General features: G+C 41.8%; 1 protein-coding gene across 12 annotated transcripts in view; it reads right to left on the minus strand.

The window, feature by feature from the left end:
• Window positions 1-26,415, minus strand: part of esrrb (estrogen-related receptor beta) — a 141,470-nt gene that overhangs the window by 26,154 nt on the left and 88,901 nt on the right. For 3 of the 12 annotated variants that reach the window (XM_061843320.1, XM_061843319.1, XM_061843321.1), the window contains 2 exons: window positions 21,692-21,906; window positions 5,948-6,357 (listed from right to left, as the gene is read on the minus strand). In XM_061843320.1, the coding sequence (XP_061699304.1) occupies window positions 5,948-6,344 (397 nt within the window). In that variant the 5' untranslated portion in view covers window positions 6,345-6,357; window positions 21,692-21,906. Of the gene's footprint in view, window positions 1-5,947; window positions 6,358-8,282; window positions 8,388-14,841; window positions 14,911-21,455; window positions 21,582-21,691; window positions 21,919-22,440; window positions 22,620-23,228; window positions 23,357-26,415 lie in introns of those variants that run through there. The other 9 variants (XM_061843318.1, XM_061843317.1, XM_061843325.1 and 6 more) reach the window with 8 other exon arrangements.

The following is a 26,415-nucleotide window of genomic DNA, read 5'->3' on the forward strand; positions in this document are numbered from 1 at the left end:
ATGGTCCCTTCAGGCCCCAGGCGCAGACCATGTCCCCCCTGTGCTCAGAGGGGCCTGCCACTGCTTCAATAGCAGGTCAGAGAACCAAACATGCTGACCACTTTACATAATACTCCTGCAGAGTCAAACCTGTTCTTAGGCACAGTTGCCAGTGTTCACTATTTACATACAGGACAGGCAAGAGGCCTTATGCATTATTCAATTTCAGCATATGATCCCGGGATGGCGCAATGAAAGAGTTTCATTGCGCCATAAAAAAAAAAAAAAAAAAAAAAATGTTGTTCTCAACTCTAACATGGACAGCAGGACATCCTTTGCCTTCGTTTAATTCCCTATATTTTACTGAACTCGAGGATTTGGGGATTTTCAATAAACGGTTTCAGTGTATTACAGTCCTTTGGAATTTGAATTACTTTCATTTCAACTGGCCTGACATTGGTCACACAAAACTTTTTACCGAAGTCTCTGACAAATGCCTTTATCACTGTAACCGCATGGATTTTCCATCTTTTCCTCATTCACTTCAATACGCATTTGATCACGTGACTCCAATGATGGGGATTTTATGAAAATGCCATATATTTTGTACAGTATAATTATTATTTTGCACAGTGAACATGTTAAACAATTGATGCCCCCCCCCCCAACACACACCCTCCTAGGAGCTTTGCCCCTCACTTCCCATCCAGAGAACCAGCAAGCTGTGTAATATTCCACTGGTGTTTCCTCCACTGGCCCTCCAACACCCTTTGACAACTTATGCAATTATGTTAACATTATTGCACAGATCAAGTCAGGGGTCCCAAGATGTTATAAATAATTAGAAATTCCTCCTTATATCTGGGTTAGAAATCATTATGCTAATTCCACTCATCTCTTTGGGATTGGGGGTAAATAAAGGTGTGAGGCAAGCGGCTGATGAGCTTTGATTGTCTTTCCTGGCTCTGTTTTCTCTGTTGTCATAGCAGAAGCAGACCATAATCATCCTTTTCATTTTCACACATGCCAGGAGAAGACAATCTGTGTTGCCCAGTGCAGGAATCATTTTTCCCCCTTTTTTATTTATATCATAATTGATCAGCTAATCAGTCATGTGTAATGGTGAATACTGTTAATTACCGGAGCATTAAAAGCACATTGTTTAAAAGTCATCGGTACTATGTCTCCAAATGACAAAATAGAATAAAGACAATTGAAAGGATGCAGCACATTCCCCCCATTGGTAACAAATTGTGAAAGCTGATTCATTGATTCCGTTTATTTGTCAGCTAATGTGGCCAAGACGGCGGTCTATTTTCATATTCATTTCATGTCATCATCATGGAAATGCAGTCAATTGACCCTGTTCATCCCAGAGGGCATTTTAGCATTCAGGTTGTTGTTTTTCCCTCTTTCTCCTATCCTGTACTTCCCCTTTATCAGGGTTTGAGTGAAGATGCTTACAAACTGCACCAGGTGGTTTACTAAAAGAGCTACAGTGCTTTGATATTCACCCCCCCCCCCCCCCCCCGTCCCCGCAAGCCCCAACAAAAAAGCATGCATTCACACACTTGTGCTGCAGCATACACATGTTCTGTCAAGCCCTTTGCACATCTGCTCTTCCGTCAAAGGGGGCTTCTCGTAGATCAGTGATGGAGACAAGCATCTTAAGTAATTTTTAATCTCTTTATCTCCTTATGAGTGTCCAAGTATCAGTCCACAGCACAGACCCTGCTTTATACACCTTAACAATTACATCAGTCAATAAAGGGGACTGCTCGAAAGAAAATAAAAAATGAAGGTTGAGGTTGTGAACTGGACAGCATGGTGCATGACTGCACATGTGCCTCAGAGTTCTGAGAACCTGGGTTCAAATCTGGCTATACCTGTGTGGAGTTTGCATTTTCTCTCCGTACCTACATGAGTTTTCTCTGAGTACTCCGGTGTCCTCCCACATCCCAAAAAACATGGATGGTAGGTTGACAGAAGACTCTATACTGTCTGTCACTTTGAATGAGAGTGTGAATGGTTGTTTATATGTGCCCAGCGATTTTGGCTGGCTATCGGTTTAGGCTGCAGGGGTCACCAACGTGGTGCCCGCGGGCGAATGGTAGCCCGCGAGGACCATATAAGGCGCCCGTGAGGTATGTTCTAAAAATACCATAGGCCACAAATTGTTACTATTATTTGTTCTTTAAATTCTGAATCTGACTTGCTTACGTTAATTAAAATTTTAAAATACCTGTAATGTCATTTATTACAATAAATTAAAACAAAAATATTTTATGTACGTGTAATGAACTGAGTCTGAAATTTGCCGCAAACAGGTCACATAGTCCTTAATACGATCAGTGCTCACGAAGTAGCCCTCAGCCTCAAAAAGGTTGCTGAGCCCTGGTTTAGGGTATACCCTGCCTTTAGCCCAAAGATCACTGGGACAGGCTCTAGCACACCCGTGACCCTCGTGTATTCATTTGTGCATGACTTCGTTATCATATTTTCAGCTGTAGAACTGTCTTGCATCTTTCTGACACTTTATAATCGCTCATGGCTAAGTATGGTGAACATAATAGCTATTTTGTCTTTCGGTGACATTTTGCATATATACTTTCACAGCTCTCATTTTCAAGAGTTCCACATATTACCATCAGCAAACTGTTTAGAAAAAATCTCTCTCTATATATATATACAGTATATATATATATATATATATATATATATATATATATATATATATATATATAACTAAAAATTACAGTTGCCAATTTTGCTACACACCAACAAATTGAGCACCACACATCTGCCAAACCGATGCAAAAGAAAACCTGTCACTCCATACCAGGGTTGGAGGGTCCCCAAGCAATATACTATACTGTATTAGTATTGAACCACAAAAAAAAGGTACTCCGATGGTCAAGGAAGAAGTCACAAAATAGTAAAATAGCAACGACAAAGAACAGAGTTAGGATATTTTGAGAGGGTGTATACAACAACAGATTCATATCTAATAAGGAATATAATTAGGTATAATTGTAAAACAGAGCCGCTTAGATCCTGTGAAATGTTTTGGGGGTGAAAGCTTGTGCATTTCTGATTGGCTGTTAGATCTGTGAGGTTGCGACAATCGATTTCAGTCAAATGAGTCACATGTCCATCCCGAGTCGCAAATTATTGCAACAGAACATATTTGAGTATCATCAACAGAAAGGAAGCCCTCTGGCCATTCTTTGCTTATAGACCATGCAGGTTTATCTGTCTTTGGAGAGGTTATGGTTTGGTTGCCAATAACATCGCAGAGTGAAGGGAGAAGAAAGAGATTTCGCTTCTTCTCTTGATAAGTATCTCTCAATCTATTTTATGGCTTTTCAGGACCCGTGCCAGGACACAGAGGGGAAAGTCAGGTCTTGTAAGTAAATTACAATAAAATGGCAGGTATTTCTCATCAAAATCTAAACTGACTTTTACAGGCTGACTGTCAAGGTCTATTACTTCATTTCAAAAAGGGTCACCGAGTTCAGTTGCTTTTGAAAAGCGTTTTTCACATGGGATCAAAAAGTGGAAGAAAGCATGGATCAGAAGGTTTTTGTTTGGTCGGGCACGTGAGGTGCAGGGATTGGCGTGTGAATAATGCAGTCCAAAAATTATTAATGCCTTACTGTATGATGCAGTACTGTTCTACATAATGCTACAACTTCAATAATAATAGCATCTTTGAATAAATTTCTGTCAATGTGCAACTTAAAAAGATTAAAAAAAAAGATTTGTGACTACTGTATTGTTCAATTGTATCCACAGCTTTGGACGGTGAGTGTATGGTTGCACACAAACATAATAATTCATGTAAGCATCCCTAAAAAAAAAAAAGAAACAAATCCAAACACTTTATAATATGAAGTCGGGCAAATGAACATAAGGTGAGTCCAAGGTGATTGGAATGAAAAAAAGCTCTCAGTATGGTTGTTAACATCAACTTACCATGTTATTTCCCTTAAGTGCAGCAATGCAATAAAGGGCTAGAAACGAGGGTGTCTTTGTTTTCGTCTCATTAACAAAGGCCGTCTCACACTCCAACCTTGACTGCCTCGTTATTCCTTTAATTAATCAGTTCTCATCAACCTCACCTTCTCGTCTCAAATGCTCTACATCAATCTATTTACAGTTTCCATGTTCCTCTTACCTGCACTGCATGTGATTCTATTATCATTTGGGTGCGCTTTAACCTCCCCCGAAAAAGTCCCCGCATTCTCTTTCCTGGGACCCCATTCTGATTATTATGCCATTAAGCCTCTCGTCTTCTCATGTGAAAGAGCAGCAGTCCCTCTTCAATCTAAAGAAGTCCAGGGTTTTCTTCCCCTCCTTTCCCTGAAATTACCCGGCGACGCGTGCCTGAGTTTCTAATTGGCATGCCCGTCCCTGGAGACGGCCCCCTCCCTTCTTCCTAATGAAAAGCCTCGGCCTTAATTACACTTTCCAAACGCTGATTGTTATTGACAAAACTCCTGTGGCTCGGACAAACGACGGCAGATTAGCTCCATTACAGGCAGCCCTCCAAGAAGGGAAAGAGAGGGATTTCAAATCGACAATGCAAAGTGGGGGGAGTCGGAGTGTGTGTGTATGTGGGTGTGTATGTGTATGTGGGGGAGTTGCGGGGGGTAGGTGCTTTCAATTTCTTTCTCCATGTACCTTCCTCTTAATTGTTTAGGTCCGTGCTTCACTTAAGACATCTCCTTCTTCTCTGATGCCTCTTTTCTTTTCCATTGTGGTGCTCAAAGCGAAGGGACAAAAGCGCAGCTATGTTACTTGGGAGAAAATGTTCATCTTTTGTCAATAGACGGGATTGCTGATGGCAGCAATGGTAAACATGCGGATTTGGCCTAATGCTTTTGTTTGCCTGAAAAAGGTACATAGACTGTCTAAAGCTGATATGGATGCGAGGTCCAAAATCAACACCTCCCATCAAGACAGGCAGCATATTCATAACGCATGCAGTTCTACGCGGGTGAATATCTGCTGGCAGCAATAGGTGGAATCTGTCAAATTCATTTACCTCAAATGTAAATATTCTTACATTTTCACTTCGTTTATTTAGTTAAGAGCATGAAAATGGATGGATTCCACTCTTAAAACGAGTAGATTTTGACACGGATAGCTGTGCCTGTTGTACAAACTTCCAATTTCTTCAACCTGAATAATATCTGTTGTTGTGGGTAAGCTGTATGTGTATGTGTGTATTGGGGGGGGCTTTCATTGCATCTATAATGAGAAGCTGTGAAACATCACGCCTTATAGATAGCCAGTCGGTCGTACCCTGGTCCCCAGATGCAGCACACACAGAGAAAGGAATAATAATGCCTGTTCTGGGAAGCATCTGGACAAACAGACCATCGTACAGCACCAAAAATGACCAAGCTGTGAGGGTCTACCATCAACCATGACAGATCGTGATGACATATTTGAATTACACGTAATCTCATACCAAATGGAGAGTGTTTCAAAACTAGTCCAGATATTGTGGAAACAAAAAAAAAACGAAATCATACTTAAATCTACAACAGGAAGTTTTCCAGCATTTGACCTACTGCAGTGACTTGATAGCATCTGCCAAAGTCTTGGTTTTTTAACTATAATTGTGAGTTAGCAAGCTGAATAAGTGACTCCACAGCCAGAAATGAACTTTCTACAATCTTGCTTTAAAATATAGATTTTAGCCAGACAATTGTTGTCAATGAAAACGTACAGCAGCCGTTGTTTGAAAGCCACATTAGCGTTCTCAATCGCTATCTGATATCTTCATGAAGGCGATGACTGTAGTTTTATACAATAAATCAATGAGGGTGAATATATTTCACTCTTGTAATATCAGAGGTGGTCTGTAGAGGTGTTTCTTGTGTGGAAAAAAAATTGTATGAAATCATATCTATTCAGTGTGTTCAATGTTTGGTTGGGGGGGAGAAGTGGGTGAAAATACCTTGTATTGTCCTTTTAAAAAAGGCTTTGCAGGCCTCACAAGAGGCCACACCATAGTGATACCCCGAAGCTATATCTCCACAGACCAGGCACAGCCTCTTGGGGAGGGAGTTCAACATGTATTCGCACTTTATGGACGAGTCCTCCATGATGGTGCTGGAGCAGTCATCATAGCGCTTGCGGCAGGCGCCTGCTCCGAGCCCGCCGGGGGTGAACATGGGCGGTGAGTCCAAGCCATTGGAGTGGCTGTTCATGGTGCTGACATAGCCACCGCTAGCGTCAGAATTGCCGCTGGGACTGTGGTGGCTGACCGTGTCAATGACCGAGGATGGACTGGATGGCTCTGTTTTAATGTAGGACCCGCAGCTGGAGGGTAGGTGCCGGTCATCAGCGGCCATTCTATTCAGCAGCCTGGAAGAGGTGTGGCAAGAGACAGGACAGGGAGGAAGAAGAAAGACAGATTATTAGCAAGTGATTTTTATAGATTATGGATATATTTTGTAAATGACTGGAATTTATTTTGAAAAACAAGCGAATCACAACACTCAACACACAGTCACGTCACATAGGACAAAAGTAACCCCACAAACTAGCAAAAATCAATTTTAAAAAATGTTTGGAAAGCTTCTTCAAAAAACGGGAACATACCAAACAACGAAACAGAAGAAGAGCCTAAAACTAACGAGAAAAATATACGATAGCTGTATTAGGAGTCCAATCTGTGGTTTGGGTTTATTGGTAACTCCGTCACACATGTAACCCACTCTGCATTACATATCGCTATAGCCTCACAAATGAGGCAATGAAGAAGCAAAAAGGCTTCAACAATGTCTTTGTAATTTTTTTTTGTAAGGAAAAAAAAATCTGTTCTTTAAAAAGAAAGAAGCGCAGGGCAATGTAATGGCATAATGGTGACTTCCATCCGTCCATCCATCAATTTACTAAATCCTCACAAGGGTCGCGGGAGTGCCAGAGCGTATCCCAGCCATCTTCGGGGAGTAGGCGGGGTACACCCTGAACTGGATGCCAGCCAATCGCAGGGCACATAGAAACAAACACCCAATCACATTCACACCTATGGGCCATTTAGAGTCTCCAATCAATGCATGTTTTTGGGATGTGACGGGAAACCAGAGTGCCCAGCAAGAACATGCAATGTCCACAGAGTTGGGACCACGATTTGAACCCCGATCCTGAGAACTACAAGGCAGACGCTCTAACCAGTTGTTATCCTAACTTGTACAATACATTTGTTTTAATACAGGTCTGTCAAAATGTCTTTACATGAAACGAGTCGGTGGTGCAAAAAATGTTGGTGACGCTGCTCAAAAAGACATCTTTACATGGCATTAACCAAATGTCAATTATCTCTTACATGATTAAATCCAAGTATGATTTACAGTTGCAATGTATGGTCGCATATGCACATGTAATTGGACAAACTCAAAACTATGGGGGTGAGAGTAAAGACAATTCTCTACACATACTCCACAAAGCAGGAGGGAGAGTGGACCTTGGTTTGTCTCCTTGAGTCAGCATTGAACCAAAAGGAAACAGAATGACAACATATTGACTTCTCGTCTGTCTGTCTAATAACTGTGTTTTGGAGTACACTAGGTCCACGATGTAGCGTGTGCAGGATAAAGTGCAGCAGCATTTTGGATAAGGACAGAAGAAAGCAGTACAACATACTGTATTCCTCGCGTACATCAACAATAGGCCTCATGCTGCGACCTTTAGCAGTGAACTGAAAAATACGAGAACTGCAACTTTGCTAAACTAATGTTTTTTCTTTCCTGGCAGCAAATACAGTCAACTGGATTGGTGTGCTGATAAATGGAAATAACTCATCGGTGTAACGTGAAGATTTTGTGATTTGTTAAGCTGTTGGCAAGGTCATACATACACTTGAGAAAAGGGACATCTATTTGCATTACATACAACAGTGGAGGTAAAAGGTCACCTGGACTTTCCTGCATTAACAAAATTGAGTATTGCATGGTCTCTGCAAATTTTACACAAAGGCTACATACTGGAGAACAGCAGCAGTGCAGTTAAATTACAGCCTTAGCATATTACTCCACCCGCATATAACCAATGAGTGGTAATGTTTACATATTTGACATCAGAACAGCATTTACATTGCTGAACTCAAGTCGCCTTGCTTGGAATTTAGCTGTCAAGTCTGCGAGTGCTTTTGCTGAGGACAGGAAACCAGAGGCCTCTCCCATGTTTCCAAACCGCCTCTCGCTCTCTGAGGATGATTTAATTGAGAGGTTGGGTGACAGAGGTGTTCAGGCCCGGGGGGGGTCATCGGGTCAACCTTATTTTCTCACCCCGGCCTCCGAAGCCCGTGGAGATGGGGGTCAGTGTGTCAATTTAAATCTCATTCCTGGATTTCTTTCCCTGCTGTCATGTATATTCATCGGAGCTCCAGGTGCCTACACCACTCCTGGAAATCCAAAAAAAAATGGTTAACTGCTAAAATAAATAATTAAAAAAAAGCTCTCTGGTACACCATTGACCTTGAGGAATAAGCCCACCACCATCCAGAACTCGTTTTTTTCTCCTCATATGAATGTCCAAACGAAGCAAAAAAAGATTTGGTCTTTTAGTGTTGATTCAAAATACACACAAGTGTATTTTATATTACGAATGGCGTTGTGTTATTCAGATTTGCTGCTTAAATTTTTTTCCCCCCATTTGTACTCTTAAACGTCCTTGCAGACAGAAATTGAAAGGTGAATCAATTTCATGCCTTTCTAAAATAGAACTTGCCGCTCTTGATAATGAATGCAGATTGCGTCTGCGTAAATTAATGCATGGGTGTCTGTTCATCTGCTTTATGTTCTCCGTTTCAGATGGATATGTGCACCTGTGCGATGGGGGTACCTGCACTTGGCTTATTAAAGGCTATATATTAAAACGCAGGCACACAAGATGGCTCCATTTAGCTTTTATTTCACAAATTCGGAGTAAGCCTAACCTCAGTTCAAAGGCCATCTTCAGGGTGACACTTAGCATAATTGCATAAATGTCTTAACTGTTTCGCCTCCAGCTCAATGTGGCCATTTATTATAAATGTGCTGGCTACAATTCCCTTAGCTCATTTTGCTATGACACATTAAACCACCGCTATGCGTATGTTTTTAACAAGTCTGCATATATTGATTAATGACACTGAGGGAATACTAACCACTTGAACTTGCAGTATTAATCAAATAGTGTAGGGGAAAAATGTCTATAACTATTCTCGATCTAAAATGGTACTGTACTAATTGACATTATTAACATAAATTATGAACTACATATTTTGACAGTCACAATAGGAAGTAATAAATATTTCAATATGTGGGATAGGTGCTAATTAGCAACTGTGCTGCCCAATACTACAAACACCTTTTAGCGTTAAATCGGTTTTACTTCCTTTCCCAAAATAAGTACAAGCATTTTATATACTATTGTCTGCCTGCTCAAAGAAACCCAGCTCTTTTTAAATACAGTATTGCTGCTTTTTTCATTTTTTTTCCTCACTTCCTTCTCTCTTTGGATCGGTCAAAACGTATGCCGAGCAGCGGGAAATGGGTGTGTTAACACACGGCACAGTTTGATTCCACGTGGTCTTTCGTTCAGAATTTCAGATCCCTAAAATCATTCCACTGGTGCTCCTGCGACCAGGATTAACCTGACTAATGACTCTCTTACATACGGTTCCTGAACATCTGAGAGAAGATGTGAAGAACATTTGTTCTTCCACGGTTTGACACTTCATCCTGCTGCAAGCGAAACCCAGACAAGACTGTCTTGAGAACAGCTGTGATCTAATAGAGCCAATTTGTAAGTATTCCTGTGAAGACCCTCTTGCTCACTTCAGGGGGGGTAGTGACATTCTCCACCATAGACTAAGACTCATGAAACACACAAAGCGATGCTACAGGCTCAGCTCATACAGCGAGTATAATTCCTGATGTCCGTTTAACCGGCAAGGCCACCTGATGCCAAAAACACAATTTGAGACCATTTACTAACCTCATCACAAGGTGTCACATGCCTGCTACCTCAAACTGAGTGAGGATGGGGGTAGGGGGGAGTGGGGGTTGACATCTGCAGGCAGGGTGATGGTGATATCAGATGCCCCAGTAGGGGCAGATCTGTCTGGAAGGCCCCAGGCGATGTGGTCTGATAAGCCACTGGTCCTGGAGTCAGGCGGAGGTAGGACAAACTCAATTAGCTCCTGACAGACCTCCTCTGAGCCCAACTCAGTCTCTAGCAGAGTCACAATCTACTTGCAGCCGCCATCCTGACCTCTTCTCGAGGTGCCACTACCACATTTTACAGCTTCAACACACAACCAGGGACTCGGTGGAAAACCAATGGCTGACGGAGGGTGAGGGGGAACCTTAGAGACAAAAAAAGTCAAATGAAGCTTGCAGGGTGTGTTCACATTGGACTAAACAGACGAGGACGAGCAACAGGGTTCCAGAGAGACCTAGGAGCAGCCCACAGGATTCAAACATGCAATCACCTTAGCAATAAATGATCCCTTTTGTCTAACTGGTTCCATGTTAATAATCATCATGGGAATATTGGGCAAATGTACTCCCAGCGAAAGTAATTTTCACCATTGTCGAATGAGTTTGTGTGCTTGTTGATCTAAATATATTTTTGCTGCAGACCAAATATGACAAATGGAATCCCGGTGGGCAAAAGTGGTCTGCCGTGGTTGCGCTCCTTGGGGACACTTTTGAATCTATGAAGATGAGGCCCCTAATTTGGTAAATTGCAGATCCTTTGTCTTGTTCTGCCATTAAAAAGAGTGGGGGTGGGCAGGAGAAGAGTTGAGACCTGTTTAGACCCCTACGTCCGCTTTTCATCATGTGACCTACACATTGCCCCGCACAACACCTAATTTGCCGCGCACACGTCAAATAAAGTTACTGTGCGGAGAAAGCCGCGGTGATAATATCTCGTGATTCGTCCATTGTGATGGCGTACTCACCGTTCCTTCCTGCTCCACATACCACCTACGTCGCCGCCTTCTTGATTGATTTTGCAGCATAATTAAATGGATCATCTGGTCATTTAGGTGGACTTGTTCAAGCACACACTGTTCCACAGTCGACATTGTTGATGCTTTGTTACTTGTTACAGAAAGGAAAGTAAAAACAGTCACCAGAAATGACCAAAAAGTGCTGAGGAAACCACACCTTGTGGTGTCCTAGCCAATACCAGCTATAGCGACTCCTCTGACTCTAAGAAGAACTGCAGCACATTTTCAAAACGGCAGGTGGGTTGCGCTTGAGTATCAAGGCAAACTACGCGTAGGAAAGCCGCAGTGACGCCAACGCGGGCTCCGCCTGTGCGAGTATAAAGAGGCCTTTAGGCTTAAGGAATGCAAAGGGCTTCCACACAGCAGGGAAAGTTTTGGATGTGCAAAATGAAGTTGGACAAAAAGAAATTTACAAGAAAGAAATACAGGAAATGAGAGAAAAGGAAAGTAAGCGATACGTAACTAGAGCGTTTGTGGTATGAAAGGAGATTGAGGGGCCCCAATCAATAGTCCATGGGCCAGCGGCTAGTGCTCTGTTCCCATTGCAGGGTCCATGCGCTCTGCAGCTTCAACAATTAAGTCTCTCAGTCTCCGGCACAGGATTATATTTAGCTGCTCCAAAGCAATGCTGCTATCATCTTTATAAAGCAATGAGCTCACTCCACTATGACAACATGAGCCCCACGGTCCGGCAGCACCATACGATAGCCCAGACCAAGAAATACTGTAGATCACATCTATTGATCCGCCGCCTCCCGCCACCTCCTGCTCCTTCCTGTTGGAGATGCTGCCGGCACATACTGTAGGCTACGCTTTTCGTCTGACGTAAACCGTCTGGGCCGCACAGGGCAGATCTAGTTCTTATAGGGGGCTGAATTGAGGAAGTTGACGGAAGCAAATGGCTTGTGATAGAGATATTGCCAAGGGGGGAAGCGAGAGCGGGGCCTGGCGACTGACTAAACTTTAGATTTTATAGAGCAAAGAAGTACAATCTTCTTCAGAACTCTGTGGGGAACTTCCCTGCAGAATTGAACAGCTCATCATGCTTTATGGGAAAAAAAAGAAGCTCATGATAAGTCTAGCCCTCAATGCAGTACATTTGGGATTAAATGTCTAATTGTGTCTTTTTCATTTGAAGTTCCCATTATATCTGTTCTGTGACATTGTCATGGTATAATTTCACAACATGAAATCACAATGGCCCATGAAATATTGAGTATAAAGTAATTAGCATTCCACTTTTTGACTACTGGTGCTGCAACAAAACATTTTAGCACACAAATATTTTGTATATTAAACGTTGTTTTCGAGCCATGCAATACGATGCATCTGATCGCTCACACCTGCAAAATGGCATCATGCAATTCCTGGAGCTTATCATCAAATCACACTCCATATTTTCAGATTTACTTCAAATATTTTTTAAAAATGAGCTATTTTTCCATCCAAACGCGGCATGGTAAATTATCAAATTTCACTTACTTTAGTGTAATTGCTCACACCCGAAAAGTGGCATTGTGTAAAAAATTGAATGTTGTTTGTACATTGAAGACATTGAATATTTTGAACATTTTTACTATAGCTGTGTGACACTTATTGAAAAAAATGTTTGTGACGTGGAGAAAAAAAAATGTCAGCGATTCATGTGGTGTCGTTAAATGTGTTTGCGTGGGTGAACGCAGAAATATTATTATAAAGGGTAAAGGCTATTTAAGTCCGGCGTAGCTCACAGGTTTTTGACACAGCGAGTGTGCGTACAGAGAGACAGAAGCATAGCGCCATGCATGAAATTGCTTCATTAATCTTCCCCTGATAGGCTGTTCTTGTTTAGGAGGCAACTCTACCTGCTTGAAACAAAGAGCCTGTCCTGCCTCCACAATAAACTACAATTCCAATCAAAACAGAAGTCAAATACAAACAGGCCATAACAGTCCTCATATTCAAAAAATAATAATAATAAAATGTCCTTGATTTTTTTCAGAACATCAGTAATTGGGCATGTACGTGTTTGTATAGGTTACAGTCAGTGTCCCCTGTTATGAAGCATAACACAAAATTCTAAGTGTCTAAAAATTATGCACGTATCAAGTCAGACTTCAAATTTAGATGATAGTAAATTAATTGATGCTATGATGATGTTTGCGGCTGTGGCGCACATCGTCATAGCAATGGCCTCTGGCTTTTTACAAGCTCATCTCTACCAGCTGCCGCATAATTCCCATAAATAGTGTTGGTAATAAAAGGCGGGTGGGCCTTACTGATTTATATGGTAAGGTCCGGCACCACACCATTCAGAAATAATTAAACTTTGGGGATATTTCATGAATTAATGCGTTTCCTTCAGGGGGAAATCTAAACATACATTTTGGAGTGCGCCACGTCTGGTGTCCGCGGACACACAGCAAGGGAGGTGTGTCGGGGTGCTCTGCCTCCAAGGGGGCAGGTTCAACAACCAGCCACTCAATGTAACTATTTGATTGCACTTAGCCCTGTCGTGGTCCTCTCATAAGGGAGTGATTGAATTTGAGCATATTTTGTGACTGGTGTCCAAGTGGACCGGAAAACACAAACTGATAAATGAACGCGGAAAGTTGTGAAGAAAATACTTCAAACGGGGGATGAAACACCCTGAGGACGAATAATTTCCATCACATTTAATGGTAACGCATGTTTTACATTAAGTGTATATTGTGCAATATTTTTTTTTTCATTTTAACAATTATAGTTTGCTTTATATATATATACATATATTTTTTTTTTACACACCATGCATGTCTGTGCAGATGCATACACAGGCCTGCCATTTTCTCACAGCTTTCAAAGAACATCATGAAAAGCGCTTTGTGGAAGGGTGCGAGGCTCGCCCGGCTTACGCAGAGGAGACTTGGCGAAGCTGTCAGTGGGAATGGGAGCTGCTGCTGTGACGGACGCTTTCCAATATTGATTTCATAAATAAACAAAGCTAACCATCGATCCTAATGTTATTTTGCATTTCAATTACTGCTCAGAAACATAACCTTCAAACAACGGGCCGCTCAATACCAATAGCCTTCACTGATAAACACCCATATAGTTATCCCCTTACATCACTTTTCCAACCGAGTGGGACCAAGTGGCTCATTTGTACTGGGTGAAAGTTTGCAAACTAATTTCATGTTTTCTCCCACATTTATTATTTTTTCTTGAGTTTTTTTTTTTTTTAAGGAATTTGTATGAGCAATATGGGGCAATGCGTGTGTTTGCGCATGCAAAAATGTGTCTGTAAATGAAGAGGAGCCCTTCACTGTTGGAGCAACAGGAAGAAGTGCTGACGCGCTGTGTCAGTGATAGCACTCGGCTGCCACAAGGGCATGAGAGCCCACGTAGGCTAGCATTATCCTTCTACACTAATGGACCTGGTTATTTTTAAACAGATTCTCACAATGCAGCAGAGGTCTCCAAGGTTACCATGGATGAAAAATCAAGTCAGGGCACATGTGTCGATGCTAAGTACGTCTGGTAGATGAGCAAAGATGGAAGCGTGCTAGCTCATCGCTGAGCGGTATGACAAACAAACATGGCTCAGGGTCCACATTGGGGGACTGCGTATTGTGCTCATCAAATTGATAAAACTTGTATTAAAGCTATTTGAACACAATTAGCAGAAATTTAGATGAATGATGTATGTCATTTCTGTATGAAAAACGTTATGGTTGTTTAGTGCTGACATAAAAAGAGAGAATAGTGAGCATCCATGCAGTATTAATATACTCTGCATCCCCATTTGGCCTAGGGACTCACTCCCCCTCCCCTCTTCAGCTCAAACTGAGTGACACATTTACAGTGAAAGTAATGATACTAGATACCAGAAATGAGAAGGCTCCAGCGTGGCCAGTGGACTCAGGAATCTCTCTAATGAATTGGACAACAAAGCCCTGTTGGTACAAGGAAGAAGTATTTAGAATGGGGTGACAAACTGAATTTTATAGACATCATAGACGCCACAATGCCTCCTGAGTGCAGGCAGCACGGGAGAAGGCGGCCCCGGTCAGCTGGGGCGGCAGCTTCAGAGGCTACAGAGGCTCGCGTCTCCTAGCAGGGTGGCCATTCTCAGCCAGGAACCACGTCTTGCATTGTATTCTGAAACCAAATCATTGTAAACTGATCCCATCTGGATAGTGTCTGTGCACGGCCGCTTTGGTTACCCACCATTGCCTCTACCCAGTGATACAATCTCCATGAAGACAGCAGAAATCTGATTATCCCAACAACAAAGAAACACTTGGTCAAAGAGCAAAGAGCTTTTAACTTAAGATACACTAATGTAATTCCCTCGCTTGTTTTCCGAAACCCAATAAGAATCTATCGGATGGACTCCTGCACGAGTGTTTGCGGGCTACAATGCAGCACAAGCTGGGAATAATGTCAAATGAATTCAAATCTAATCCATCAATGTGTGCTAACTTCTTTCTGCTTCTCTTAAAAATAAAAAAAAAAATACATGAAAAAGGTCTAATTTCACAAGGCCCTGGCTCGGATCGCGCATTTAACTGTTTAAACTGTTTAAAGCAGTGGTGGTGTCAGGCTAAAGGAAAGCCAGCGTGTTGACGGAACATTTTTAAGAACACACAGAAGTCACATGCTTACTGGCTGAAAGCGCCGCTACATGGTAATGTTCAGCTCTTAGCGTAAAGTAGTCACTTTAGTTGTAAATAAAACAATAATGGCCTGGTTTTGAGAAAATACATATGCAGAAAAACGCAATTAAAACTATTGTTGATCAATTTATTATATAACATTTCAAAATGAAGGTCTAGATTTCAGGCAAAGGCGAGGTCCTCGAGTCCATGTATAAAGTCATGCTATCGTGATTTTATAACCATAACCGATTACACTGAGACCACCCTGCACATCTGACCAACCTTCACATCCAACAATCTGAGTCCCATTCAGTTTCACGTGTGTGATTCCAATGCCACTAAACACTAAACAGGAGGGGGCTCCTGCAAGTTCAACCAAAAAAAACTCCTGGAAAAAAATGATTCAAGTCTTTCAGGGTTTACAAGTAGACAAATGATTTTTCTCTATTTGGCCTGGGCATTGGTTGGGGGGAAAAATATGATCATACATTTTACAGGACATATTTCCCAATATGTCTACAGTACATTATGCCTACGATAATTCAACTTTCGACTCTGAATCCTGTGATATGTATGAAAATATCAGTGTTAATGAGCAATGATTAAAAAAAAAAAACAACCTGTACTGAAAATATATAGAAAATCTGGAACTTGACATTTAAGTAAGTGAAAAGAAAGTTGTGCTTTCATCTGTTTTAAAATTCAAGTAATATCTGTGTGTGTATTTGTTTGTGTGTGTGTGTGGTGGTGGGGGGGTTAAGTAGAATGAAATGGAAAAATCTTGACAAAAACTACTTTCAATACCTAGGAAATTTGAAATGTTTTTGCTTATTTATGGCATGTTGAATTTGTCTTAGAAATTAATTTGTACGACTTTAATGAGTGGATTCTTCTTCCAACTTTACAGATAATCAACCCAATCCACACGATTTACTACACTAAAGAATCCAGCAAGTAGTCTGAAAAGCTGCTTTTGAAAATACTAATATCTTTGTTTTGTGAAAGTAATATCCATGCCTAAAGTTATTACATCAGGTGTGTTTCAGATGACACATTCTAATTTTATAATATGATTAAAAATGTACGTGCATAAAGGGAACAAAGAAGAAAAGCAAGTCCACAGCTCTTTAATTTTCATTTCATTTATCTTGAAATTATTTCCGCTTTTGTTTCAATTAACAAAATCAAATGTGCTGAATTAGGCAGCAGGTAATGATAACGTCTAAAAACTTTTATCATTTGAATTGGCAGAGACTGTTTAACAGTTTAATTAAGGGCATCATCATTTCTTAATTTCACTCATGTATGCTAAATTAATTTCTTTGGGTTTAGATGCCAAAATGTGTTGTTCTTAATTAGAAATTTTGAATGAATCAACAATCCTTGAGAAAATATTCCCCCTTCAGGATTGCCAATATCTTTATTTTTATTTTTGGAATTGAATAAATTTATCTACAACAACAAAAAAAATATGTCACACACGAAATTTCCATTTACAAATTTTGAGATGGGTAGCGATGTCAAACGAGATGGATCAGACCATTGAACGGAGGTGACAGCTTGTTTTGCGTGCCGCTGCTGGGACAGAGCAGCCAGCCACCTTTCCAGTCTTTTCGTTTATTTTGTCCGGGCCTTTACTGTGCAATTTATCTTCTCCACTGCTACATACATTTACTTTCAGCCTAAAACCTAAAACGTTGCTCTCACATTTATCAGGTGACCGTCTATACAGCCAAACTCATCCCCTTAAGTAATGAACAAGCTATGATGTTTTTATTGGGAAAACACAAATGAATCGATCGTTGACGTTCACAACGCAACATGTTCAAGGCCGAAGATGTGTTCACACATGCTCACACGTACAGAGTTTCTCTTACTCTGTCGCTTACGCAAAACACAGTCATCCAAAGTCCATCCTGCATGATTAACAGGAAAAGTTCATGCGCTAAATAAAAGTTGGATTGACAGAAAAGTGCAGACCGAGTGAAACGAGATATAACGTGCGCGGAAGCGCAATAAAGGTTAGACAGAGGTGTTAAAAAAGTAAAAAGAAGGGAATGAAGAAAAAGAACAGGAAAGAAAAAGAGTGCACCTACTGGTTATGATAGCTGAGAGGGTCTGGAAGACAAAGTTCTGAAATGTCCATCAGTCCAGTTTTAGCATTCCAGGAATGAGAGGAAGAAGAAAGGGGAAAAGATAGAGAGCCGCTTCTTTTTCCGAATGACGGCAGAGCCCCCTCAGAGACGTCGAAAAGCCCCGCCGGCAGCGCTTCCCCCAGCCTGCACAGGTATGGTGGACTCTGATGGACTGACTGGGTGCGCGGGTGAGTAAGGGGACATGTGTGTTGTGTATGTGTTTATGTCTAGATGTGTGGCAAGAAGACTGCGTCTCTGATTGTGTGAGAGTGCGTGTGTGTGTGTGTGTGTGGGACAGAGAGAGAGAGGGAGAATGAGAGAGAGCGAGAGAGAGTGAGAGAGAGAGAGATGTAGGCAGTGGTGGGATGAGGACTGAGATGGAGAGCGCATGAGAGCGACAGCGAGAGGAATGACTCTTTCCACAGGCGGGATAGGGCTCTTTAAGACTCAAGGGCTTGATGAATATGGAACAGCTGCTGTTGGCTGGCTCCGAGGGGGGAGGACTTAAAGTGACAGAGGGGCCGGCACAGTACTGGGAAGGAGGGATCCAAAATGCTCACACGCCATGTATGCACGGACACAAGGCGGAAACGCACGCACGCACACACCACAACAAATAAATATTTGAAGCCGTATAAAACTTCCCAAATATACAGGAGGTTACGATAAGCAAGCGGTATTTGTCAGCGCAAAGTTCACAGCCGCCGAGAAGACCTCTACTGAGGCCAAACATTCAAAATAAAGAAATAAACTCCACACTTTATAGATGCCCACCACCTGCATAAAGTATGCGTGCGTTTTGTCATCGGTCACTGAAAAATGAAGAGCACGCCGTCAACCAAATCCACACTCCAATTCCATTTTCCCCCAACAAAGTCGCCGGAGTTTTATGGAAATCTATAGCTTTTGCCTAATCCTTTCAAAGTAACGGCGACAACTTCAATCCTAAAATTGGATTAATCACTTTCTCTGTAGCAGGCGTCCCCAACGTTTTTGAAACGGAGAACTACTTTTTGGGTACTAGCACTTTGATACACATTTAGGAAATGACAAATGTGTTCAAATTACCTGTAATTACATGTTATGAGCTATGATAACACTGATTTGTGTTCATGATTTCTCACAATAATCATCACCACTGATTGAACAAGCTAAGAAACTGTTGCATAGCGGTACAGAGCATGTTATTTCTATACATCTCCGTAACTGTTTTCCATTTTACAATTGATCACTTCTACAACATTCCTACAAAATAAAAAAGCCCATCACCGGTGAGCTATTTTTTTTAGGATAAGTCCATGGGCTGCTCATGAGGTCCTTGGGGGCTTCGTGGTCTAAAGAACCAAAGACTATGCTCGAAATGCTGAACGTATGGTAAAAAAAAAGTTCAAATAACAGTTGCGAACCTTACTTCGTAGTGACCTACTCCAAATTTGACAGAGTCAAAAAGAAAAAAGTGCAGCATGCATGTGTAAAAGTGTCACAAAATGTGAACGTATAACACATAAAAAGAGTGATGCAGCCTCAGCCTCAGCCACAGTATGGACGCTGCACCACGCAGTCGAGTGCATTTGCAGCACTTCACTTCCAAAAAGCAATAGCTTTCCATCTACTAAGGACAGTTAATGTATTTATCGAGCTGCGTCGCTGGCTCCATTTGCGGGCGTTACATGTGAGAGAGCATCGTGAACCTTTCGACACCTGCGAGAGACGATCTCGAGCTATAACTCATGGCGTGGAGGCCCATCATCTTCTAAAGCGGCGGAAAATCCAGCTCTGCTCCTCTAAACCCGGCTTTAGAAGGGCCTGTGTTTCAGTGTTGATCAAGCTCAGGAAGAATGCAGAGAATGCAGATAGTATTTCACAGTCAGCAAGGGTCGCCCTGTTACTGTATCCTCAAATTGTCAGAACAGAGCGAGTGGCATCTTTTGGGCAAACCGCCCAAAACGCCCCTTTCGAGGCCAACAAAAGTTAGTCCCGACGCAGGTGGGAGCAGCTCGGAAGGAGGAAGAAAAAGGCAAAGTGGCTTCACGCAGCGGTTTTGCTGGATGCGGAACAGGAACAGTGTAACCCCCGGAGAGGAATCCTGTTCCATTCATCGGTTCACGTTTCTATAATCAATGCAAAAACATCACGCAATCCCTATTGATCATCACAGGCCTATTGATGTGCAACAATAGTGTCTCCACAGTGGCACTCGTTTTACAGCATCTGCTCTCCTCTTTTTGGACAAAAACAAATGACTAAATAAATTCAATCAAATTAAGACCGGTGCCAAATCCAGCACCTGTCAGCCTAATTCCTGGGATAGGAATAAACACACTGTCAAACAGAGTTGTAAGACTCCAATAAGACACCGCACTACAAGCGGGGATGGAAATAAAACGGAGGGTGCAAAGCAGATGATGCGATGCCTTACAGTAAGGCTTTGTGTTTTATAGTGTGTTGGGCTTAAAGTCAAATAACCACGGATGAGCCCAAGGGGAATCAGAAGAAGTGGAGATGCTGTCATGATACAATGCACAATGCTATTATCCCGTTTTCTAAAATGCACGCTGCCTTTCACGTTTGGTGACTGCCTCCATGAGACAAATCTCATATCTGCATGTTTTCATGTGGCTTGGCAAAGCTTTTAAGTGACATCCTGACTTGTGTCGCGCCGTGTGAGCTATGAAAGCCCCCGCCGAAAGCTGCTATCGCGCCTCCTTATCAGCGCCGTTATGAAAAATCACAGGATGTGACAGTTGATTTGACAGAGAAGGATCCGATAGAAATAAAGAATAGAGCCACGTGAGGCCGGCACTCGATCACACGGCATGAAAAGTTAAAGCAGTAACAGGAGTAGGACAGGGGCTGATTATGTAATCTGTTGGAATTGTTACAAGCATCATCTGAAAATAAGTGGTTCTTTTGTCTCAGTGTATATCAACTCAGCTTGTGTTATTCTCTATGCTTTGTACAAACTTGGAGTAGTTCACCAACTTCTCAAGATTTCAAATAAGGAAAAATTATATTTCCAATCAGTTGTACGGCTAAAGTCTGCTGGTGAAATATAAATCTGCACATCGATTTAGATATTTGTTGAATATTCTGGTAAAAAAAAAAAAAATGCTGACTAAATTGCAGTTAATTTAATGACAGTAAAAGAGAGAGCTTTGTCAGAATTTAAATCAAGTGCATGTGTTTAATTGGGGGTCCGGTCTTCTTTTTTTTGGAAGAGAGCGGTGAGAAAACAAGGAGTTAAAAGATGAGGGCAAACTTAGTTCACCAATTCATGTGACATCATCACAAGCTCTCAAAAACTAAATGTGATTTAATGCTGCACCTTAACACCTCAAACAAGTAAATACTTGGTCACTGTAATAATGTGCACTGCTGCTGAAATAGATATTTACTATATAAAGTGAAACAATGTGTGCGCCCTGCTAAAAAATTCTATAGAAATCTATAGAATTCTATAAAATTTGTACAGAACAACTTCTTCTGTAAAACTATGGCTGTGATTTTCTATAGAAATTCTACAGAACAATAGAATTTCTATAGGACTTAGGTTCTAAAGTTCTTTAGAAATTCTTTATATATGTTCTATAGGAATTTTTTTAGCAGCGTGTGAGTGGAACCTCATCTGAAAAATACAGATAACACGATTGCAATTAATCCATTTTTTACCCTGACTGAATATTTAAAAAAAAAAATACCACTCACCAAATTTTTTGAAAAATTCTAAAGTGTACAGCCAAGTGTGCTGTACACAACCGCAATTTGGACTGCTCGCGCAGGAGTGTCATTTAGCTAAATATAGCTAAAGGTGAGTCGTTTGAACACGTGAAAGGCAACGAAACAACTCAAGACAGGCGTGAGGAGAGTGGGAAAATGGAAAATATTTCACCTGAGAGTGAGAAAAGACTTGAGAAATGTGAGCTAACTAACGTATAGGGTACCTTTCTACGTCATGTCGCTGCCCTAGGAGACAGCTGTACCGCCAGGCAAGTGATGTTGTCGGGTCTCTCTCCGCCTCTGGAGGTTCCAGTGGCGGTGGTGGGACTCAGGTTGTTTCGCCGCGTGGTACGATGGCTGTTTTTTTCCACGACGTCCCGTATGGCAGTCGCGCACTGGAACCTCGCTGGCAACCCCGCCTCCGGCACGCGTCCACCGCCTAAAACAAACACTCCCACCCCCAAACGCCAGGTCAGACAGAAACAGTGCCAAAACAGGTTCATGCGCTCCATGTTAGATTATTCTCATAAAATTACAGATTTTTTTTTCAATAGTTTGTGATTTAGCTGAATAAATGATATAAATATATATAGGTATAGATGAATATCATTCACTGCTGCAGTTACAAGACAAAAATACTCATGGGGATAATTAATGTGTCCTAACTTTGTGCGTTTTACATTGCCCAAAATTTATGTTTCCAACTGGAAAAGCAACATGTTCAGCACTAACACTGCAGAAAGTGACTAGTGTTCCCCTAATGGAGGGGTCAGCAAGGTGGTGCCCGCGGGCGAATGGTAGCCCGTGAGGACCATATAAGGCGCCCGCAGGTATATTCTAAAAATGCCACAGGCCACAAATTGTTACAATTATTTGTGCTTTAAATTCTGAATCTGACTTGCTTATGTGAATCAAAAATTTAAAACACCTGTAAATTTACAACAATAAATTAAAACAAAAATATTTTACGTACATGTAATGAACTGAGTCTGAAATTTGCTGCAAACAGATGACGTAGCCCTTCATACTATCGGTGCTCACGGAGTAGCCCTCAGCCTCAAAAAGGTTGCTGAGCCCTGCCCTGATGCATGGATGTCAAACTCGAGGGCCCAGAGGCCAGATCTGGCTCGCCGCATCATTCCATGTGGTCCGCTAAAGCAAATAAACCGTCTGTACTTTCTCTCTCTTGTTCAATAAATAGGCTTGCACTTTTCATTTACATTTAACAGGCAGCATACTTTTATCCCTTCTGATCATAAATTGAACCAGGCCAAGATCCCGTGGGAGTTTCTCACACAGACCGACAAACTGGTCGGCCTAACAGAGTGGCGGTGGATAAACATCAGAAGACGGCGGCCGTGATAGATGTAGCAGTCCCGAGAGCAACAAAAGGAACGCAAAAAGCTCGAGAAACACCTCGGCCTGGAGGAGGAACTAGCAAAAATGTAGATGGCGAAGGCAATATTGGCGCCTGGAATCATCAGGGCACTGGCGGCATGAAGCAGACACCAGGAACAACATTGACATTTGTGCGCAGAAGAATGAATTATGGGGAGATCCCAAGCATATATATATATAGGTTCTGTGCAGGATATATACACATATACAACCAGTTCAGAGTGTATTGGGATAAGCGCCAGCACTCCCACGACCCTTGTGAGGATAAGCAGCTCAGAAAACAGATGGATATGCACATACATATCGGACATCACAGACATAACAGAAGAATAAACAATATTAATCAAGAATAATGTGATTTACAAAAATCTCAGCATTCAGAGCAGGTTTTTCCCGCCTCCCTGCTCAGATCCAAAAGTTGGCTCATCTGACTACCTCAGCTGCGGGCTCAGGCTTGAAAGAGCAGTAAGTACTGCAGTCCTCTCCACTAGAGGGAGGGCTCTCTCACAACAAAGCCAGAGGAGCGACAGCGGAGGTGCCTTTATTAATTTTGTCACAAAGACGGAGTTATTCAAAAGGCAAAAGAATGACAGCCAGCAGAGTCCCAACAAGCGGGTGGACAATGGACACGCAACTGCTCTGACTCGTCAGAACAAAAAAAGCCTCTCCTTTACAAACATGTAATTACTGTCCCTAATAGTTTAATTCACGCTGAAAGATAGAAATTGACTCCAGACTATTGATGGAATCATTTCAGGGAGGAAATTAAGTGACATTAAAAGAAAGATATTGCCGGTCGTGAAAGTATCATTGATTCTTCTCGAATGCAATTAACTGTATTTGAAACTGGGACCCGGACATTGAGCCGTACATTAGGACCGCTGAGGATCACTTCATTTGAGAGAGATATAAAAACCAAATTATCCCATCAAAGAGAAAATCTATAAATGTAATGGTCCAGCCCCGTTGCGCTAAGGAACGACAAAAAGGCCCTGATCAGTTCACTCTGTTTAGAGCACTAACTTCTGGTCAGTATTTAAAAAAAAAAAAAAACACGGTGGATTAATTTTACCTATTTTAACAATAATATTTTCTTAATTTTTTTTCAAGACTCACAATGTTATATTCCCTTATAATGTGTCATTTAAATTTGAGCCGGGACAAAAAGTGTTGTTAACAAGCCTGGCAAATCTGAATGAATAAAACAGTTTGCAAGTGTATGAAAATCCTGAAAAATTGAGACTGCACTCAAATCCTGTTGAGGTGTCTGCTTGATAAATTAAAAACGTCCCGTGTATAACTTTCAACTGTCCCTCAAATATGTTCGCAGGGTTAGGATTTGTCTACACATGGATATAAATTTGAGCTCCAAAAATGTACAAGTATCCACTTCACGCCTCTGATAGCTCCAATATATTCCAGACAATAGCCACCTCCTGGATCGCTGGCTAACATATCTGGACGTCGCTATCCGGCAGCAGGGTTATCCAGAATGTCACAGCCATATTCGGTTATGTTTGCATAACAGAGGCTTTTCAGGTTTAAGTAAGCCATTTATTAAACACAACCGCGTTATTCAACCTGTGGCTCATACTGGTGCATTTGAAGAATCCCACTTATGTTATAGGCACATCCCACGCCAATAATACTGGATGCACAACACACCACGCTGCGATATAATTGGCTGCTGTATCCCAGTAGAACATGCCCTACTGGTTCTGGCTGGGAAATGATATAATTCAATTGTGGCATCATAAATATCCATCCATCCATCCATTTTCTTCACCGCTTATCCTCACAAGGGTCACGGGGCATGCTGGAGCCTATCCCAGCTGTCAACAGGCAGGAGGCGGGGTACACCCTGAACTGGTTGCCAGTCAATCGCAGGCATCATAAATATGAATCCCACTAATCCTAACTCCCTCTAATCCTAAACCTGACCCATTCTAATCCCAACCCTAGCCCTAAATTTAACAATAACAAACATCTTGGTTTTTATTTTTTACAAATACGACATATCAGACTGTGTTTGGAATGGTCATCTTGTGGGAAGTGGGATTCATTACACCGACAGTAATTTCCTGCTAGTCGTGAACCCCACAGTGCTTTGTTTCATGTTATTCCGGTACCTCGAATAACACAAAACTTAAAATGGGAATTTAAATAACGACACCGCGCTGTTCCGTAAATTCTTGCATCTAAGATGCATTTTTCAGGTTGTAGCCATAACTTGTCTTTTAGTTGTAGAAATGGACCTTGTAATAGAAACCCACAGTTGCAAAGTTAAAGAGTTTAGGATAGGTATCAAGATGAAGGAGACTGTGGGACTCTGGAGGCGGCTGGTTCATACTGGCAGGGCGAGTGCAATGGAGCTTTGGTGCTCGCTGAGGAACATTGTGGCCATGGGAGGAGTTTGGTGATGCCATGGAGAAAAAACTTTGGGTTTGGATTGTGGTCCCCCCAGCTGGTGTCTAAGGAAAGAGAACCAATGCACCATCTGGATAGTGAGGATGGGCCGCTGCTGACCTCAACTCGGGACGTTGTGAATCGAATGGATGAACACTTTGAAGATTTCAGCTCAACTGACACACCTTCCTATGAGGAAGCAGAGATCTGGGACGCTGAAGTGGGCTCCCGTATTTCTGGGGTTGAAATAACAAAGGAGGGTGAAAAGTTCTCTGCTGCCACAGCCACAGGGGTGGATGAGATGCACCTTAGACGGGGCTCTTAATGTTGCGGATTTTGAACCTTCGCCGCTGATCCAAGCAGGTTCTTTTTTCCCTTTGAATGAAAGTTCTCTACAGACACACCGAAAGAAGCTATTTATTATGCAGTACAGTGAAAAATTAGTGGACCCGTTCTCAAATTCTTATACTTTTACATAGTTTCCCTACTTTAATATTTAAGAGCATCAAACAAATTCAAATACCCGACAAATATAACTCAAAGGAACGTAAAATGCTGTTTAGAATTGATTTCATTTATTCATTAAAAAAAAACAACCTTCACAGTTGGCCTTGGGCCAGTGTGAAAAAATAATGCCACTTTTTAAAAATCATGAATTAAATGTGGATAATGACAAGGTTAGGTTAATTTTCACTGATCACATCAATCAATTCAGAAATCACAATTCAATTCACAGTTTAATTGAAAAAATCATCCATCCATCCATTTTCTTTGCCGCTTATCCTCACGAGAGTCACGGGGAGTGCTGGAGCCTATCCCAGCTGTCAGGCGGGGTACACCCTGAACTGGTTGCCAGCCAATCGCAGGGCCCTTGGAGACAAACAGCCGCACTCACAATCACACTTTGGGACAATTTAGAGTGTCCACTTAATGTTGCACGTTTTTGGGATGTGGGAGGAAACCGGAGTGCCCAGAGAAAACATGCAAACTCCACATAGGCGGGGCCGGGATTGAACCCGGGTCCTCAGAACTGTGACGCCAACACTTTCCCAGCTGATCCACCACTTGAACTGAATTTTTCTCGACAAAATCAAATCAAACAAGATCTAAAAAAGTTACTACAAATTAACAAGATCCAAAGAAA

The sequence above is a fragment of the Syngnathoides biaculeatus genome, chromosome 15, assembly GCF_019802595.1.
Source record: "Syngnathoides biaculeatus isolate LvHL_M chromosome 15, ASM1980259v1, whole genome shotgun sequence".
NCBI lineage: Eukaryota > Metazoa > Chordata > Actinopteri > Syngnathiformes > Syngnathidae > Syngnathoides > Syngnathoides biaculeatus.